General features: G+C 45.3%; 1 protein-coding gene across 1 annotated transcript in view; it reads left to right on the top strand.

Moving 5' to 3' along the window:
* Positions 1–7,086: 7,086 nt before the first annotated feature.
* The window catches only part of citb (citron rho-interacting serine/threonine kinase b), a gene marked incomplete at both ends in the record, with an annotated part of 47,351 nt that continues 34,777 nt past the window's right edge, over positions 7,087–19,660 (top strand). Inside the window, 11 exons of the mRNA XM_079730553.1 lie at positions 7,087–7,230; positions 7,635–7,754; positions 12,454–12,624; positions 12,718–12,771; positions 14,605–14,658; positions 15,155–15,295; positions 16,072–16,197; positions 16,516–16,611; positions 17,095–17,211; positions 18,150–18,259; positions 18,435–18,609. Coding sequence (XP_079586679.1) covers positions 7,087–7,230; positions 7,635–7,754; positions 12,454–12,624; positions 12,718–12,771; positions 14,605–14,658; positions 15,155–15,295; positions 16,072–16,197; positions 16,516–16,611; positions 17,095–17,211; positions 18,150–18,259; positions 18,435–18,609 — 1,308 coding nt within the window. The remainder of the gene's footprint in view (positions 7,231–7,634; positions 7,755–12,453; positions 12,625–12,717; positions 12,772–14,604; positions 14,659–15,154; positions 15,296–16,071; positions 16,198–16,515; positions 16,612–17,094; positions 17,212–18,149; positions 18,260–18,434; positions 18,610–19,660) is intronic.

Raw genomic sequence — 19,660 nt, 5'->3', positions numbered from 1 at the left:
GTTTTACACCTGGATGTTAATATGTAGTTTTGTTATTGCGTGACAATCTATTTTTAATATTTAGATTTTTTTTCGTGCCTGATCTAAGCAGCATGATTGATCAGCTGACTCGGGGTTTGAGGGGTGTTTTGAATGATTGATTGATTCCTCAACCCATCCGTCGATAGATCTGAAAGCAAAAGAAACCGAGGTTTGACGAGCGAAGTGTAAATCCACAAGGAGTGCTGGTCACGATGTGAGGCTGCTGTGTCTTTGTTTACCTGTACCTCCAGGTTGCTTACAGGAGCAGCGACTCCTCTTTTACAGGGTACATACCGCCCTAAGTGGGGCTTCGGGCTTCCCCGTTGTCATATACGAGCTGTCTGTGTACGGCCCCTTTGGATTTCTTCTCCAGCCAAAAAGTTGTTCCAATGTTGATGATGTTGAGTAATCCTAGAATAGTCTGTCGAGATTCCCACACCACACTCCACTTAATATACAACAGCCCCCTGAGTGGTATAATGTTTAACCTTGATATTATCATGTAGGAAACCCATAAACGCGGCATTGCTGAAATGAAGTCTTTTTTTCCTGCTTGATGCATTTTCTGCAATGATGAAAGATGTGGTTGGAGGAGAGAGCATCTCTATGGAAACAAGGCTAGTGAAAGGAAGGTGGAGGATTCGTTATCACTCTGGATCCTGTTCAACAGGATTACCAACCACATGACGGTCTGAATAAAAGATCAGGGATAATGGATACATTGCATGACTCTTAAAGCAGGATGGATGGATAGAAACACTGATGGATTTATTGATGACACATAGATTTGCTGATCCATTGACATCACACCATTTTAATTGAGGAGTTACTGATTTGTATGACAGTTAAATGGCATAGCTCTCTGATTCTACAAAACGGAACAGCTTTCTCTGTGTGTGCAATCTTTGCTTTTTAACCACTGTATTTGGTTTCATGCTACCAATCAACAGTCAAAGCAATACAAAAGAACCTGCACATTGCTAGCCACATGATGCACTTACCTCCTAATCTTGGAGGAAAACAATACACTTGGTTGGATGTGAATTGATTATATTCCAGTTATTTAGTCATTACCTTGACGAGAAACGGGAGGGAGAAGCAGGGACAGCCAGCGGAGTGCCAGAGCGTTCCCTAGCACACTTCGATGCATGATAATTGGAATCAGGCTGCTGCAGCTCTGTCTGCCTCTCCTGTTCATCTTCCTGTCCCCAAAAGGCCCAGCAGAAGACTTCATGGATTCTCCTCTACTGGATTCCCAGTAATCCGGGGCCTGGGCGTCGCATGCGTTCTCCCCCTAACTCTAAATGGATTTACAGATGAATGCAGTTGAAGTGTCGTTCATCCTGACCGATGGCACCCACGCACAGGGCCCACTTTGGAGGTACCCAGCTGAGGCTGACTCTGACAGAGCTCTCTGTTGGAGCTCGAGCCAGGGAACTGTGCGACTCATGTACATCCACTGGTAATCAAGTTGTGATTGCTTTGTGGATTCATCGGATAGTCGTTTGGACATAGTTTGAATGTGGGAAGGTTTATTTTGGGAAATGGTCTCTTTAAATATGGATGAAACCAGTTTCTTATAACACGGTGAGGAGGACGAGGAAACCCAAGGAAGCCCACATGAACACAGGCAGAGCATGGACACCTTCTGAATAATAAGGACATAAGTTGGGTTTGAATGTTGAACTTCCTTGCTGTTAATGAACAGTACTAACCAGAAAATAACCAGCAATTTAACATACTTTTGCAATAAATAATCAATGACATTTGATAGCATGTAATTTCAATAACTTAATAAGATCATCTCAACATAACAATGCTATTATGAGTGAGGCCAGCAGTAGCCTGAGGTCCCAATAGGGGTACTAGCACCCCCATCTGAGAAACAAAGCTGTTTGAGATACACTTCCCTTCAGTGATGGCAGCAGTCAATTCCTACGCGTCAGGTTTTCCTCAAATATATCTGACCTGGGTTTTGCTTACTTCTGGAAGGGAGAGGGCTGTGTGCCCTAGTTTGTCACTCATCAAAGATATCACAGATGAATATATCGTGAATGGTTGACCACAAACAACAAGTATTACTCATTATTGGTCATATTTTTTAATGAGAAGTTTACATAACATAATTCTTATTTTATCTACAAAAAGTTCCCTTGTTTCTCAACAAAGGGGAACCCATTCAAAATATTCCCCATTAAAAGGGTTGGATATGATCAGATTAAACATCTGATCATATCTCAGAACAGCCTCAACCATGAAGTCAACCCCTGCACGTACAACAGTTCATGCCGCTTAGTTCACAGAAGGTAGTTGTCTGCATACTATTTGAATTACTATTGAAAACAAGAGGAGATGCTTGATGGGGTGAGACGGAGCTGATGGGGTGGGGGAGACAGCTGCGGTGGAAGGCATTACATTTGGGGCTGGAACATACACACCATGCAGTACCGGTGTGTGTTTTGTCCAGTGCACACAGAGGAAATTCATGCAATTTCTGCAGGTCTCTCCCAATGATTGCTATTTTACTCGCCCAGTTCCTCCTGTAAGAGGCTATTGAGGTATGACAAGGATAGGTCACATGACTAGGGTAGGAGTCCTGAGTCCATCCCCTGTAGGAGGTCACATGACTAGGGTAGGAGTCCTGAGTCCATCCCCTGTAGGAGGTCACATGACTAGGGTAGGAATCCTGAGTCCATCCCCTGTAGGAGGTCACATGACTAGGGTAGGAGTTCTGGGTCCATCTTCCTGAGGTCACATGACTAGGTTCAGTTTCAGCTCAACCAGTATACAACGTGAACACAATTCTGGAAACAAAAAACTCTGCGGTGGCAACGGGCCTGGAGCACTCATTTTCCCTTGCATGTACGCACTATTACTAATTTGCCGTTGTCATGACAACGGGTATTCAAAATATCTCTCATTACTCCGGGAGAGGTTGCCCTGACGGACGGGACGAGACAAGTGCGATGGGGGTATGGTGACCTCGGCTTTGTCAGATAGTCTGTGCTACCACTCCATTGTTTTAACTGCTTCGTGATTCTCCGCCGCCCACAGCCCCCCCCCCATAGCAGCAGAGTCTCCTGCCCCTCGGTCTGTATAAAGAGCCACACCAGGACTGGGTTCAACCTCTCCCCACTCTACGCCTCCTCAACGCCTCTGACTCACAGCCCGGGCTGCATTAATCAGCCCACAGAAGCAGAGCGCCGTCAGGACTCTGTCATGGCTTTGTTTGCGTGTGTTTTATTTCCCTTGTTATTTGTGGTTTCAGAGAACGCGTAATGAGACTTGTCGGGGCAGGGCTAACTGAGGAAAACTGTCTGGGAAACTGGGACAGTGTGTGAAACTCCACCAACGCCTCCCGTGCACATTTCTTTATTCTGTATTTATTCGGTCTGTATCAGGTTCATACAATTTTGATTGCAACTTTGATTGCTACTCTTTCTTCAGGGGTCACCATAGTTTTTGAAATTCTGCAAACTAAAGTTCTCCTTGCTTCATCATGAGCTGAACCCTCCTATCATTTTCAGACTGATTCAACAGGCTGGAGTTCATGCTGATATGCAAAGAGAAACCGGATGTGAACTCGCAAGATCAGTACACAGCTCTCACAAGGCTATCAACTTTGGCCATGATTATGTTTTGGCCGAAGTAGTGACAATTGCTGTGGATGTTTATTATCAGAGTGGTGGAGTCCAGCTGCATGGGCAGGTTGCTCCCCTCTTAGAGAGAAGCGGTGGAGAGGGGGAAGACAAGCGAATCCATACTCGTCTGGTGCTTCATGTCAGGACTGACTACTCCCTACGGAACCATGTTACTGAGCAAGCTTTGTATTTCCTCAGATAGTTTATTTGAACGGCCTACTCCCACCAACGTGCACAATAACAGCTCACTGGTTTTCATCGGAGGGGTGAGGTGGTATAATCTTCCCAGAGTAGAATCCTAGCCTATTAGTTAGCCACTGAGATTCGCATTAGGGGACAGCCCCACGGAGCAGGCATCAGTCACACTCTCGATGTGATGTCAGCCTATGTTCCCAACGTCTCAACTCGCTGCAGATCCTCGTGGGTGTGTGCGGGCTATTACGGTGACATATGCCGAAAATCATCATTGCCACCTGTTCCTTTCGGTTGTGTCACATTGTTGAAACAGAGTAGATAAAGAGCCTAACGGCTTGGGATTCTTGGCACGTCATGCTGCTGTTTAGTCCCCTAGTCTCCAGAATGAACCTAAAAAGCAAAAGATTAGATCAATCACATTACTGGGCAGAGCCATGTTTTATGCAATCAAACGTAATTATGTTAGCGTTGCCAGGGGCAGTGCGCCGGACTGCTAACGTCCGGTGTTTACAAGATGTTGATCAGGTAGTGGCACTGCACCATGGTGTCCATGCTATTGCATGAGGCCACCCCTCCTGCCTCTAAATATCACATTCCTACCGGGGGTTGGTCTGTGGGGAGTTGGAACACGGGTGGTGTTAAAAAAAACTCTCCCTGGAGCTTGCGTAGGCGAGGGTTTGGTGCGCCGGTGTGGAGGAGTGGGAGTTCTTGAGCCTTGTGCTTTAAATAGACTCGCTCTCTGTTTCTCTTTCTCTTTCTCTCTGCTGCCTCTGTCGCTCATTCTACCTCCTGCCTCTGGATCACAAAGGCTGCCAAATGTATCCAATTCTGGCTGAAGACACGGTTGTGTACACGCGAACGACCTGCTATTTTTAGCCTCTTCACCACAACAACCCCGGCTCATTTGCACATTATTGCTCAAGGGGACTCCCACTCCTCTGATCAAAACTTTACCAGCATATCGCTGGTTTGCTAATTGTCTGTGTGATGATACAATAACATGATTGGCAAGAAAATGTGTGTTCATGTCTCGATCACACTAATCACATGTTAGCACACGTTTAGGGTCCTTGGCCTTGAATAATATAGTGTCATCTTTTCCATTTGAATTGTGGTTCACCGCATCTCGTTTATTTGATTGGCTGTTTTGCAACAGAGGGATCATCTCATTATAACTGCAATGAATCCACTCCTCTCACAGCAGTTCGGTCCATTGTTTTCTTTAGATTGAAATCGAAGGTTTTGTAATAACATAACATTCTCTGCTGTCATACGCCTGCACATATTCCCTGTAACATTTATGAGCTTGCCCGTCCCACTCGACAGGCCTGAAATGTCAAGTTACCATATTGTGTTTGTAAACGGTGAAGTGCGTTGAATAAATGCGGCGCTTCAGCACTTCAGCTCGCAGGAGAGGCTGTCTGTAGGCCTACAGAGCGCTCGCCGTGGTTTATCGCTTACTCTCTCTCGCTTTATATCTCCCTCTCCCACGCTCTTTTTCTCCTACAGATTACCGACTACATCCCCCCACGCGTTCCTCGTCTCCATCAAGACAAATAATAAAAGGACTGTAATCTCTCACAGCCGAGAGACTCGCAGCGTGAAACCGACAGCCGTGCGCCGCCGCACGTGTCCCAGGTATCACCTGCTGCGCCTCGTGTGTTTATCGTGTACTACTGTAAAGGATCAACTGTCGGTTTATCACACAGACACTGTCGGTCCTGGTCCCAGCAATGTACTGTGCATTATGCATGTGCAGTACTGTGCGTTCATAATGTATTTTTTTTGTCAGCACCAATCCTCCACCAATCTCCAAGGAAATTATCAGGACGGTCATATGGTTCTTATAGGGAAATACATTAGGGGCATTCACAATGGCTGTGTTGACTGTATTGACTATATCTTACCTAATACCTAAATGTAACTATATCTAACCTAATAAGTACATTTAACTATATCTAAACTAATACCTTAATGTAACTATATCTAACCTAATACATAACTGTATCTAACCTTATACTTACACTTCACTTAATCAAACCTAATACATAAACTTAATTTTATCCAACATGATACCTCAACTTACCCATCTCTACCCATTATACCTTAACTTAACCTACCCTAACCAAATACCTAAACATAACCCTCTCTAACCGTATACCTAAACTTATCCCTCTCTTATCTTATACCTAACCTAGCCATAAACCAAAACCTAAACTTAACCATGTCTTACCTAATACCTAACCTAACTTTAAACCAAACCCTAAACTTAACCATCTCCAACCTATCCAACCTAATGCCTACATCATGTATCTATAGCTAACCTATTACCTACACTTTATTTTATCAAACCTAATGCCTAAACTTAGCTATATCTAATACCTAAACTTGACCATCTCTAAACAATACCTTATTTAACCATATTTGGGATAGGATGTAATGGCGAAAAGACTGGAATAAACACGGATTTCTCTCAACAAAAGTATATGCTATATCTATCCAGTATGCCACATAGTCTGTTAAAAATAGTTTTCACCATGGATGGTGTGGTCTGATCGTGTTAGCGTCATTTTGTGATCCCGGTGCCTCTGCCCTGTTCCCTGGCTCCTCACCCTGTCTGACACTAATCTTAGCGTAGCTAATAGCAACAATGCATCACTTTATGAGTGCTTTCAATGCAGAGGCAGCCACCTTCATTAAAATGCAAACACATATGCACTCTTCCCTGGCTTCGAAGGCAGACATCAGCATATATTGATGTACTGTAATGAGTTGTCTGTGTTTCACAGCGACACCTACATACCGACACATACAGTATGTCAATCTTAGCATGAGAGTTTACAGGCTCGGATGGAACCCAACAAAAAGGCTCCATGCCTAAGTTCCACGAGTGAACTTTAAAGGTGACATATTATACCACCAGGTGTGAGTGTGGATAGATCAGCCTAGAAGCCTAATCAGCGGACTGTAGCAAATATTGCTCATCTATCCAGAACACATCTAGGTGGGCGCGCCCACTTGTGTTGCCAGAAGAGGCCGTTTTTCCAAACGGCTTGTAATGGCTAACCACACTCACACCTGGTGGTATAATATGTCACCTTTAACTGTTTTCAACGTGCAAGAGGAAAATCATGGATTCGACAACAATGCGTTTGTTCAGTCCAGTCTCGATGTGTCCCCTGACGGGTGAGGGTTGGTACTGGGGGTCTGCTGTGCCGTGTGGTTCCAGATGGATCAGGAGATCCCGCTGGTGCAGAGGAAGATGTCGGACCTGGAGTCAGTGCTGCAGCAGAAGGACGTTGAGCTGAAGGCCTCAGAGACCCAGAGGAGCATCCTGGAGCAAGACCTGGCCTCCTACATCACAGAGTGCAGTGTGAGCAGCACACACACACACACACATACATCACAGAGTGCAGTGTGAGCAGCACACACACACACACACATACATCACAGAGTGCAGTGTGAGCAGCACACACACACACCTCCATCACAGAGTGCAGTGTGAGCAGCACACACACACACACACCTACATCACAGAGTGCAGTGTGAGCAGCACACACACACACACACATACATCACAGAGTGCAGTGTGAGCAGCACACACACACACCTCCATCACAGAGTGCAGTGTGAGCAGCACACACACACACACACCTACATCACAGAGTGCAGTGTGAGCAGCAGACACACACACACACGCATACACGCACGCACACACACACACCTACATCACAGTGTGTGTGTGTGTGTGTGTGCTGCATGGGCTGTGCTCTACAGAGTCTGAAGCGCAGTCTGGAGCAGGCGCGCATGGAGGTGTCCCAGGAGGACGACAAGGCCCTGCAGCTCCTTCACGACATCCGGGAGCAGAGCAACAAGCTGCAGGAGATCAAGGAGCAGGTGGGGGTCTGATCACTGGAGCTCTTCAACTCAACTTTATTTATGAAGCGCATTTCATACACAGCGCTGCCTCAGTGGAAAATGTGAAGAGATCATACAGCAACATAAAACAGGGTAAAGAGTGCATGAAATAGTTTTAACAACTGGATTTAAAATAATCCATAAAATACACATGAAAATGCTTTTTAAAGAATGCATGAAAGATATTTGATTACAATTAATAAGTTAAAAACGACTTATAGTTCAGTTGAGCAGAAAGCGAAAGTGAACATGAATGTTTTTGACCTTGATTTAACTGTATTCTTCAGGAAGAATATTCCAGATATGTTTTGTGTATTAGCTGAATTCTTCTTTTCATGTTTTGTTTGGACTTTGGGAACCATATGCTACAGTTTCCTCCACCCCTGGATTGATAATTACACAGGGGTTTGATGTGAGACAACTCCAAGCCTTGGCAGAGCAGGAGTGCAATCAGTCACCCTGCCATTAAACACCTACAGCGGCCTTTATTTATGGAAACTACCAGCCCTAATAGAAACAGGACTACCTGTATACACTACACGATTTCACCTCTGAACCCTGACTTGTGTTTTAGTGTAGGTGTTGTTTTTGGGTGTAAATTCTTTCCAACAAAACAACACATTTCACCTATCTGTCAAATTAATATTTTCAGGTGTGATGGTTTCCACTCACTGAAGTGCACTTGTTGCACTTGAAGCTTTCCAAATTCCAATAACAACATGAAAAGTGCCCAGAGTTGTTAGATGAGAAGCATTTGGATGTGAGTACCTGCTGCCACAGACTATGGCGTGCGGGGAAACTAATGTAATGTAATTGGTCGGTTTAGATTGTCAGTCAAAATTTCCCTCCCTGTTTCAGCTGAGCGGGACTTTCTCTCTCTCTGAAGCTACACTGAGAGATGATAACAAACACTCCGTCTAGCCCCACTGCACTCAAACTAAATGCTAGTGAAGGTCAACGTACCATATAGGGAAGTGGACACACATATGTGTGTCCACTTCCCTATATGGTACGACAAAACCATAGTCAACCTTAAAGAAAGGTTTTCAACTTTTCAAAAACAAATCAACTTTTAGTTGTGAGGGCACAGCCCTCATGAGGCCAGTGTGGCCATCAGAGTAGTTCACACGGACAGTATACAGATACAGCCATTGTATATAGTACAGATATACAGTATTAAATCATCAATACACAGATACAGCCATTGTATATAGTACAGAGATATGGAAACTCCAGGGGGAAAATAACTAAATGGTCAAAGAAAGAAGTTGGGGTGTTACTGCATTCCCCAGGGTGTATCACAAGAAAAAGTCATAGTAACCCAAAATAGTTATGGGCCCTGATACCTATGGGCTGGCTGTAGTCATATCGTCCATAAATTAGATGACTGAAGTAGAAATGACAACCTGACAGCTCTCCATCTGTATCATCGTTGTAAATTGTAATCCGCAAGGCAAATCCTATTCAATATCTTCCGGACTTGACCTTAGCTTCTAATTTGGCTTGAACAACAAGCTTTGACTGCAACCCCTGGGCTAACGTGTACGAGGCGGCAGAGTTTCAAAGAGGCAGACACTAGTGCTGCGTCTGGAATATAAATATTTAGTATTAGTCTGGGAATTTTCCAACGCAATACTTATCCTGCTATCGATTATTATGTATCTAATGATGGAACCGAGCCGAGAGGTGGGTATTTCTGTTCCACTTCATCGTGTGTGTTTTGTTGTTTGTGTGTGTGCGTGTGTGAATAATGAATGCAAGTGTGATGCACACACACGGTGTGTGTGTTTGTGCGTGTGTGCATCACACCTGCAATCATTAGTCCTTGTTTTGAAGGATTGCCATGATCTTCACCCCTCAGAGAAAAGGAGTTTTGAATTGAGGCAAAACAAAGAAAGACAGAAAGGAAGAAAATATATTTGGACAGAGAAAGGGTGATGCACTGACTGAAATTAATGTACATTTGCTAAACATTTTATTGTGATGCAAGATGTTGAGCTGCAGACCTGACCGTGAGTGAGAGGAAGAGCAGCCTGGCATGATAGAATGATCAGTTGGAAACATAGTTAGCCTTTCACACTCTCAAGCAATATTGTAGTTGAACTCAATTAGCAGTTAATCGGCTGATCCATCACATAAACCCATTTTTCATCTGGGACATGATCTGATCTGCCATTGATTAAGCAGGCTAATCATACCCTATGATCAAAGTGGCAGGACGCCGGTTCTCCAGTGGGGTTCCCCCCTGTTCATTTGATAACTGTAGCCATGTTACAGAGGGAGGGCCAGTTGTGTTCCTCTCGGCTGTCTGCATCCAAAAGCTTTCCTACACAGTAATGTTCAAAAGCCTCTCCCTTGGTGCAATGTGATGTTTACCCACAATGCACCAAGCCTCTGCAATATTTCTCAGCACTACCCAATACCGGTTCATTTGGACAATTTGTGTGTTTTGATTCTCCTCGAATTCTTGCTTTTTTGCCCAGTTGACAGTGTCTCAGAGAAGGCATTGCAAAATCATCCCTCTGTCGATTTATTCAGTACGGTAATATTAAAACACATTTTCTCTCCATTTACTCTGGCACTGGTTACTAGGCACTGAATATATCTTGTGCAAGTGGTTGCCATGACAATGAGAGAGCCCCATACCTTGGAGTGAAGAAAGTGTTGATGCAGTGGGCAGGATGTCACGGTCAAGCTTACATCGCCTGGGAGAACCGGGCCCTTTGTCTCAAAGGAAGGCAACACGAAAACCCTGAGCCGCGTGTCCATCGGTCGAGGCGTCCAGTGACCCGGGGCGTTGCGTCGAACGGGCCGGCGAGGTGGGGTCGACAGTGCTACACACGTTAGATCGGATCCCTGGGGATTCTGGGAAATTGCGGTGTCACAAAAACAGACAGAGATGTTTTCCAGATGTCCTAGTGACCCTGGCGCTCTGAGATGCCCTTCTGTTTTGATGCGAACAGCGTCAGTGTGGGTCCGGCCCCACCTCCTGGGTCCTCAGACGACAAGGGGAGCGCTCTGAGGAGGCCCCTGCCCTCACGGAGAGTGTCTCCTTCCGCTCTACTTGCCATCACAGCTACCCCCAGTATGCTCCTTTGAATTATATGGGGAATGATTAGCCTGCTAATTGAGGATGAGGGGGGGGGGGGGGGTACATTAGGGTACTGAAAAGCTTCTCACTCCTACGTGTAGTCAAATGATCACGTTGATGTTCGCGCTCATGTCACATTCCATAGTGGCGTCTTTCAAACAGTGAAGTGATGATCACGCCCAGATTGGGAACTGATCCCTTTGCACAAAACAACCGCAACCGACACTGAAAACAATGGTGTCAGCTGACGTCCACATCAATTCTACTGACGTTGTGAGGGTATGATACGATGAAGGGGGCGGCAGTGAGGCTGGCAGCAGTGTTCCATTTACTCTGCTCAGAGTGATACATTTTGAATGAGGGCCTCACTGTCCTCAAATATTCACCCGATTATTTTCCTGGGTTTCCAGGCCTCTGGGAATTGCTTTGAAAGGATGGCAAATCAAAAGTTCCCGGAGAGAAAATAAATGATTCTACCTAGAATAAAATAAATTCTCTTGCCCCGGGATTATTTTAGTTTCAGGTGAGTTTTTAGAAAGTTTGTCGCATGATGTTTCTCATTTTGACAGGCGGAATGGTGCAGGCATACATTTTAGAATCCTTCCTTCTCCCCTGTTCAGTCAGAGCAGGAGGGCTGAGGTTAGGCTCCATACATATTGATGTTAACGAAGATCTATGTCACTGCGCTGTATATTAAAGCCCATCCGTCTTTTCTGCATGTATCTGTGCATATCAAACAGGGCATAGAAATGAAAACACATCAAAAAAAGTTAATTTCATAACTCCCTTCTATGAATGCCCGTTGTCCTAACATTTTCATCTGCTTTGATCTCTGTGCCAAACTCCCCTGAATGTCAGCGTGGGATCACAACACTGACATCAAAAAGCACTGGCTAGTCTCTCTCCTGCTGGCCGACTGCAGTCACAGCTGCTTTGACTGCCACTATGCTATGATTGACTCCTGGGAGTATGGACCGGTGCTACGGCATAGGTCAACCGTTTTAGATGTAGACTCATACTAATGATCAGCTGTCTCACCTTTTCCCTCAAGGTGTTGGGACTAACTAGCAGAGTGAATCAATTCCACTCTCAGGAAGGTAGAGCGATGAGATCATAACAAGGAATTTTGATCACAGATATTGTGCGACAGTGAATGAATACGTCAAACAGAAATATGTATTTATGTTCCTTTTTCCAGAAAGTACGTTCACTTTTCTTGTATCCAGGTGGGACAGGTGGGAGTTTATTATTGATGAATAGGAGAATGCATCATATTTATATGGGCTCGGTACGGGGGAGTCATGAAGCATAGAGGACCGAGACAGACCGTGTTCCCAGTAGACCACTGCTGACAACTCACTACTTTCCTTCTAAACTTTCTAAACTCTCCTTACTGCTCCTCTTCTCTGTTCTCCTCATCGTCATGTTCATCTCCTATGCCCTTTCCTTTTCCCGTGTCTCTTCTGTTACTCCTCCTCTGCTGCTCTGCTTGTCATCTCTCCTCCTCATCCAATCTCCTCTCTTCTTTTCCTTATTCCCCCTCCTCAACCCATTTCTCCTCCTCGTGTCGCCTCTCTCCCGCTGCAGGAGTACCATGCCCAGCTGGAGGAAATGCGCGTGGCCATCAGACAGCTGGAGGAGGACCTGTCGGCCGCCCGTCGCCGTAGCGACCTGTACGAGGCGGAGCTGAAGGAGTCCAGGCAGAGCAGTGATGAGCTGAAGAGGAAGGCGGCCGACTACCAGCAGAGGATGCAGAAGGTACTTCAGATCACCGTCCATACCACCGGGGGGCGAAGGATGAGCTGCTTCCGGACATCAATCATGTTGAATCTCTCTTGTGTCTGTTGACAGGCCAAGGAACAAGGCAAATCAGACACTGAGGAGCTGATTGGGAAGCTGGAAAAGGTACGCTGTGGAAAAAAGGTGCATTCTCAATGACACTTGGTATCAGGTGCCATAAGGGGTTGTTTCAATGCCTATGCATTGAAACACCCCTTTCCCCCCCTGTCCCCCCATCCTGTTCTAGGAGGACCACTTTATCATGCCCAATAATAACCAAACATTTTCAAATTGCAGAAGACGTTTCTTTTTGAAATATTTGTATGGGCTTTCCTGTCCGTTTATGGACAGCACATTAAAGAGATGCCTGGAGGTGTGTTCAAGAAGGGAGGGAATGATATGTAGCCCAGGAATCAGACGTGGGTCGCCACGGGACATGCTGGCTAAATGGTTAACGATAGCAGGTTGGGCCCCCGTCAGCTACTGTCAGGGTCGGGTGCTGTCGGGCAGCAGGGACGAGGTGGAATGGTTCTTAACGCAGACGACTCAGGACGTAAAAATGTAAAAGGGCTTTACCAAAGCAACTCAAATTCTCCGTTCCATGAACAGGCAGAGAAAACACGACGATTTGGGAACCACAAGGTATAAGGGACAAAAAACAACAAACCGACACAGGAACAAAGGAAGTGAACATGTGTATATGGGAAGAGGGTGACCAGGGACTGAGGCGCAGGGGGGAAAATAGACAAGGACGCACAGGTGAGGGGAATGAAGGGATTGGAGAAGTATAAGGACACCTGGTGGACAGGGGGAGAACGACCACTAAACAACAGAAAGACAATGTCAGATCATGACATCTATAACATAAGAACAACATATTTCATTGTAAAATAGGTTTCTTTTGCCCGTGCCATTGAGCCAAAGAAAGGCTTTGTTAATGTGAATCCTCAAGGAGTCCATGGTTATGGTGGGTGCCGAGGATGGGGGCCGGGGGAGGGGAAGGGGCCGGGGGCGTACTGGTGCTGGTGGATGGGCCCCCAGGCTGTGAGGCAGCAGCATAATCAGAGGGGCAGGAAGGCAGAAGCCGGCACAGTGGGGCTTATCAGCCTGCTGATTGGGGTTAGGAATTATTTAATAAGGAGTAAAACCATTGCCTACTCCAAGCATTATGGTATCAGATGACAGAGAGAGAGATAGAGAAAGAGGGAGAGAGAGAGAGAGAGAGAGAGAGAGAGAGCGAGAGAGAGAGAGAGAGAGAGAGAGAGAGAGAGAGAGAGAGAGAGAGAGAGAGAGAGAGAGATAGAGAGTGGGATTGGATTTTTTTCTTGATCATTTTGACCTTGTATTACTACTTATATTATTGTGTTATTTTCGTTCTTGTTTTGCTTTGGCATTAGGCAAATGAAGGTTTGCCTTTTTCATGCCAATAAAGCCTCTGAAATGTTAGTTAATTGAGAGAGAAAGAGAGATGGGCTGTTGCAATCACTCAGTTAAACACACATGCGTGCCCATTTTGTGAACAGCGTAATGAGAAAGAAAGCCTTAGACGATTTGCAGATGTTCTGCAAAACAAACAATAAATCATTATGAGGAATCGATAAAAACATTTGGATTATTATTTCTGTAAGCGGTTGCAAATAAGGGGAGCAGCTTTTGACGTGAGTAATCAGCAGTAAAAGGCTTGAAATCGGCCATGCTAGCTATTGACTATCTTTCCTCAATTACATTTGCCCACCCAAATATTTAAACTGTCTCCCCAGATCCCAAAAATGCCCATGCCTTTTTTAGTCAGCAACAAGTAATTCAAGAGCCGACTATATCCAAAAAGATGACAACCTGTTGGATGAAGCTTTGGATGTCACTAAGAAGATCACTTTAAATTAGGATTGTGTTCACAAACCAAACATGTTGGAATGTGTTTAAACCTTCTGAACCACTGATCCTGATTCTTCCTTTCAGACTAACACCGAACAGCAGACTAAGATTCAAGATCTCCAGGATAAGTTGGCAAAGGTACATTGTTTCATCTGAGCAACATTGTAAATAATTTAGATTGAAATGTGCTACCGAAGACAAGAGATGTAAAGGTGTCTCTCTGCAGAAGTCTCTCATCTCTCCAACTGTCTGTATCTCTCACCCCTCGCGCTCACTCCTGGGTCCTGATTCAGTGAAACACTTGTCCTGAAGCACCTGTTGCACTACCATAGACTGATATCATTCAAACCGTCCCTCCATCTCTTTCGGCTCAACTCAAGCACCCTATTATGATACTGTGATGTAGATTCATTGCTGTGGTGTGTGAATAGTATACAAACATATAAGGATTTAACTACTTGCATGCATTTACATATTTATTTATTCAATCATTGAACAAGGCAGTGTGCAACATGTTAAAAGCCTCCCCAAATCAGTTGATCCTGATGTTTATAAAAAGTATTTTATACTAATTATTTTCCTACTCCCTTCTTCTTCTTCTCCTTATTGTTATGATGACTTTTGTCTTCTAAAGGCAGTGAAGGCCAGTGCAGAGTCCACTGACCATCTCCAGAGCATCCGAAGCTCCAAGGAGCGCATGGAGCGAGAGCTGGAGAGGTTCCAGAACAAGGAGGACGCTAGCGACAGCCTGCGGAGACGGCTTCGGGAGACGGAGGTAACGGTTATTACCCCAACCCCCCAGAAACCTGCGAGGCTGAATTAATGACTTCTCCAGGGTGTGGGGAAATATCCATTGTTAAGTGTCACTTTTGGTGGATTCAGTGTTAACCAATCAGGAGGTTATCATTGTGAGGTCTTCCGGTTTTTGAGAGATTGTGAAAATTGATTTGTCCTTTTCTTCCACATATGGGCACAATCTATGTTGTTAAAAAAAATCCTGCCAACCAAGTTTTATAACTAAGTTATGTGTTTCCTACATCTATGCCGAATATGGTTGGAGGTAAAGCAAAAACGTAGTCACCTCTGAGGAAGAATCCTTTTTCTATCTTCTATAAAAAAAAATAGGGTCGTCCCTATAGTTGTTACATGTTTGGGTGTTCAACATGCTCAAGACTGCAGAGAGATACATAATGTTAACTGGGGTAATCTGGAGGGTATCAGGCAATCATTAAGAGGCCAACGAGCAAATAATACTTTCTTTTACTATTTAAGATTTATAAATTTAGCCAATACTTTTATCCAAAGCGGCTTACACTAATTTCCGATATGTGGCATTTAGGCTAGGAGTTAGAAGGCCTACAGGTAAGGCTGCAGCATTGGACTTAATAGATGAGTCCACTATAGTGATCGAGAATTTGATTATGTTTGACTGTGTGTGTGTGTGTGTGTGTGTGTGTGTGTGTGTGTGTGTGTGTGTTTGCGCGTGTGTGTGTGTGCGTGTGTGTGTGTGTGCGTGTGTGTGTGTGTGTGTGTGTGTGTGTTGATCACCAGGATGGCAGGAAGACCTTGGAGAACCAGGTGAAAAGGCTGGAGATTGTTGAACGCAAGGAGTGCAAGCTGAAGGAAGACATCCAGAGCAAAGCCCAGCAGATGCAGCAGATGTCTGAGAGGATTCAGGTAAACAGGCGTTTACCTCTCATCACAGAACATTACAGGACATCACATCATTTGGTAAACGCTTCGATCCATAGCAATGGATATAGCAATCAAAGCGATAAGAAGCATGCTGCACCAGGGACGTTTGATTTTTCCTGGACAGTACTTTTCACTAATTAGTCTCTTACGGGAGATGATTAAGGGCATGGATTTTTCCATGCTGAAAAAGGAAGATACTTATTGAGCTACTTTTTTCGTACACAACGATTTGTGTGGTGAATATGGAGGTTTTGCTGTTGTTAGATGAGATGTGTGAGAGATGTGTGTTGTTTGTCACAGGTGTTGGAGGAAAGCCTGCGAGAGAGCCAGTCCTCAGCCCAGCGCATAGGGACTCATCTTGAGCAAAAAGAGAAGCTGTTCGAGGACAAGATCAAGGTCCAGTGATTAGATGCACTGTATTTGACCATAAACATGCACACATGCATACCTGCATAAATACAGTTACTATACATAACTACATACATACATACATACATACATACATACATACATACATACATACATACATACATACTTGCATACATACAGTTCATGAATGCATACATACATAAATACATACACATACATACAAACATTAATCATTCATACATACACACATACATAAAGAAACAGAAACAGATGGTAACATAAATGTGCACACATGCAAAAAGCATCTGAAACTGTGCCTTTGAGCAAAAAGAGAAAAAGCGCTGCAAAGTGACCTCTTGTTTGTGTGTTGCCGGTGCCTGGTGGGTGTCTGTTCTCGCTAATTAGCACCGCAAAATAGGCGCTTTGTTGTCTTCAAACCGGCGTTCTCGGGGAACTGGATGTGCAGCAGGCCTGAGCTCTGAGACGGCGGTGTGCTTACGGCCCCAACAGGTGCTGGAGGCCCAGATGAAGGTGGACATGGCGGATAAGGAGACGCTGAGGGCCGGTCAGAGCAAAACCGAGGAGGAGTTGCGGGAGAAGTGTGGGGTGATCAGCGACCAGCGGGCGGTGGGTACCAGCCAGCCCTGACCGGCCCGCTCCGTGTTCTGCACATGTTCAACTCCACTGACCCCCATTTGCAAGATTTGGAAATGATTTGTTACGAAGTAACTATAAATAATAACAAGAATGAGAACAAGAACAAGCAGTAACGAGAGGGATTCAGAGCCCACGCACCGCCGACCCAAGCGACCGCCCTGTTCAAGAGATTCACCAGTCCTAACCCTAACCCTAACCCTAACCCTAACCCTAACCCTAACCCTGCCGGAGCACCCAGAGTGTTCTAAAATATTTACAAAACACGGCCAAAGGCTGTGTGCGCCTCGCCATCGCGATACATCAACTGTAAACACGAGCGCATGATACCGTGGCCGTAAGCTGCTCAGGGCCACACCCCCACCCTCCACTTTGACCTGCCTCTAAAAAACGGCACGTTTGTGGAAAGCTCATTGTGGGACTAGCTCGTAGTGGCTGTAATTCTGCACCAAGGCTGAACTTCTTGAACGTCTTCAAATACTGTATTAAGGGCCTACCAACACCTATATGTAAGCATCCATAAAGTAGCATGCCATGGGACCTTTAAATCCATCGGGGTGGCAGGGCTGATCATTTATCTTTGACCGCCAATTATAGCGCCCCCTATGGGAGAATTGACACCAAACCTGCTTTGGAGACCAGCTTACCGGGAATTCAAATGTTGAAATTTGAATTTTTGTGCGTTCAGTGGCTGAGCTATAGGCGTTTCCAATCCGTAATAATAATAATACCTAAACCCTATAATAATGATAAGTATCCACAGACACTCTGTGAAAACCTAACTAGAATAATGATAGGTATCCATAGATACTCTGTGAATACTCTGTTAATAATAATAACAATTCTAATCTGGAAGATCAAGTTAGAAATCCCTGGATTTCTTACTAGAGACATCTTGTCCCTCTGTCCAGACCATCAACGCCATGGAATCAAAGACCAACAGTCTGGAGCAGAGGATCTCTGAACTCTCTGAAGCCAACAAGCTAGCCGCCAACAGCAGCATCTACACCCAGAAGAACATGTACTGCCCATCGTATCCTATCTACCCGTCTATTTATCTTTCTCATTCTACCTTTACTTCTGTCTATCTGTCTGTCTGTCAAACATGATCAAATATCCAATGGTTGTATTGCCCCAGACATTAAGGTGTGTGCTTTTGTTGTGCGTTGTGTTTGTCGTGTTTTTCTCCACCCCAGGAAAGCCCAGGAGGAGATGATCTCGGAGCTGCGGCAGCAGAAGTTCTACCTGGAGTCCCAGGCGGGGAAGCTGGAGGCCCAGAACGCCAAGCTGGAGGAGCACCTGGAGAAGCTCAGCCAGCAGGAGCACAGCAGCAAGAGCCGGGGCCAGGAGCTGGAGACCCGGCTGAGGGAGGTGAGACCCGGGAGGGGGGGGTGGTTGGGGAGCCGTCAGACGGCCTACAATCACCTGGGGAGATCTACGGATGGAGCAGGCTGAACATATCATGATATGTCCTGTGGGGATAAATGTCTGAATTTAAAGACACTCCCTTCACCACTTTAATATTAGAGATAGGAACTAGTGAATGGAGGTGAATGTTCTGCTCACTCTTTGGCTCTTGTTTGTATAATGAGAGTTATCTCCTGCTGTTTTTGTTTGAACTGAGCTAGAAAATGATATGCAATTTGACACATTACTCTGTATAAAGTATCTACCTGGTTTGGACCTGGTCCTTCTGATGCACGCCCTCTCTCCCTCTCTCTCCCTCTCCCTCTGTCTCCCTCTCCCTCTCTCTCCCTCTTCTATCTCTCTCTCTGGTTGTTAAGCGAGTGTTTGGGAAGTGGTGAGTGTTTGGCAGAATATTTGATTTTCAGACTTTTATTTCCTCCTTGAGGTATGCAATTCTTCCATTTCCCTGCATGATTGGCTACGCCTTTTTTAAATAGCGATTGCTTGGTGATTGGTTTGTTGGAACAGAAGAGGCATTCGTTGAACAAGGCATCCTCTGAGACCTTCATGGGACTCTGATCGCTGCTCGTCCCGCTGAGACAGGAGAGCAGGTGTTGCTGGTTATCGGGGAGCAGATCAGCTGCAAGAAACTGCTTCTAATCCAAGAGGAATGGTGTTACTATATCCCTCCCAAGTGCACATTTTTGCAGACCGTGAATTTTATATGCCGTAATAACTCTACTTCTATGATTGTAGCTGTCTCGAGGGATAGGCGGCAGCGAAGAACAACGCTATGAATCCTGATAGCTCAGTGACAGGCCTTGTTTCTAGGCTGTGCGAGGAGCTGGGAGGTGATACCTCTTGAGCTGGGCCCGGCTCCAACACAAAGTGGCTGATAGAAACCCTGGTCAAATCCAGCACATAAAAGATGACAAAGGGGGTAGGAGTACAACCATGAGGCCGCCACACTAATGTCTTCCACGGACGGGCTTTTGAGTAAAGCCGTAGAAGCGGT

This window comes from Pollachius pollachius (genome assembly GCF_949987615.1).
Source record: "Pollachius pollachius genome assembly, chromosome: 1".
Lineage (NCBI taxonomy): Eukaryota > Metazoa > Chordata > Actinopteri > Gadiformes > Gadidae > Pollachius > Pollachius pollachius.
Note: the sequence above shows the minus strand (reverse complement) of the source record. Positions and strands in the feature narration are given on the sequence as shown.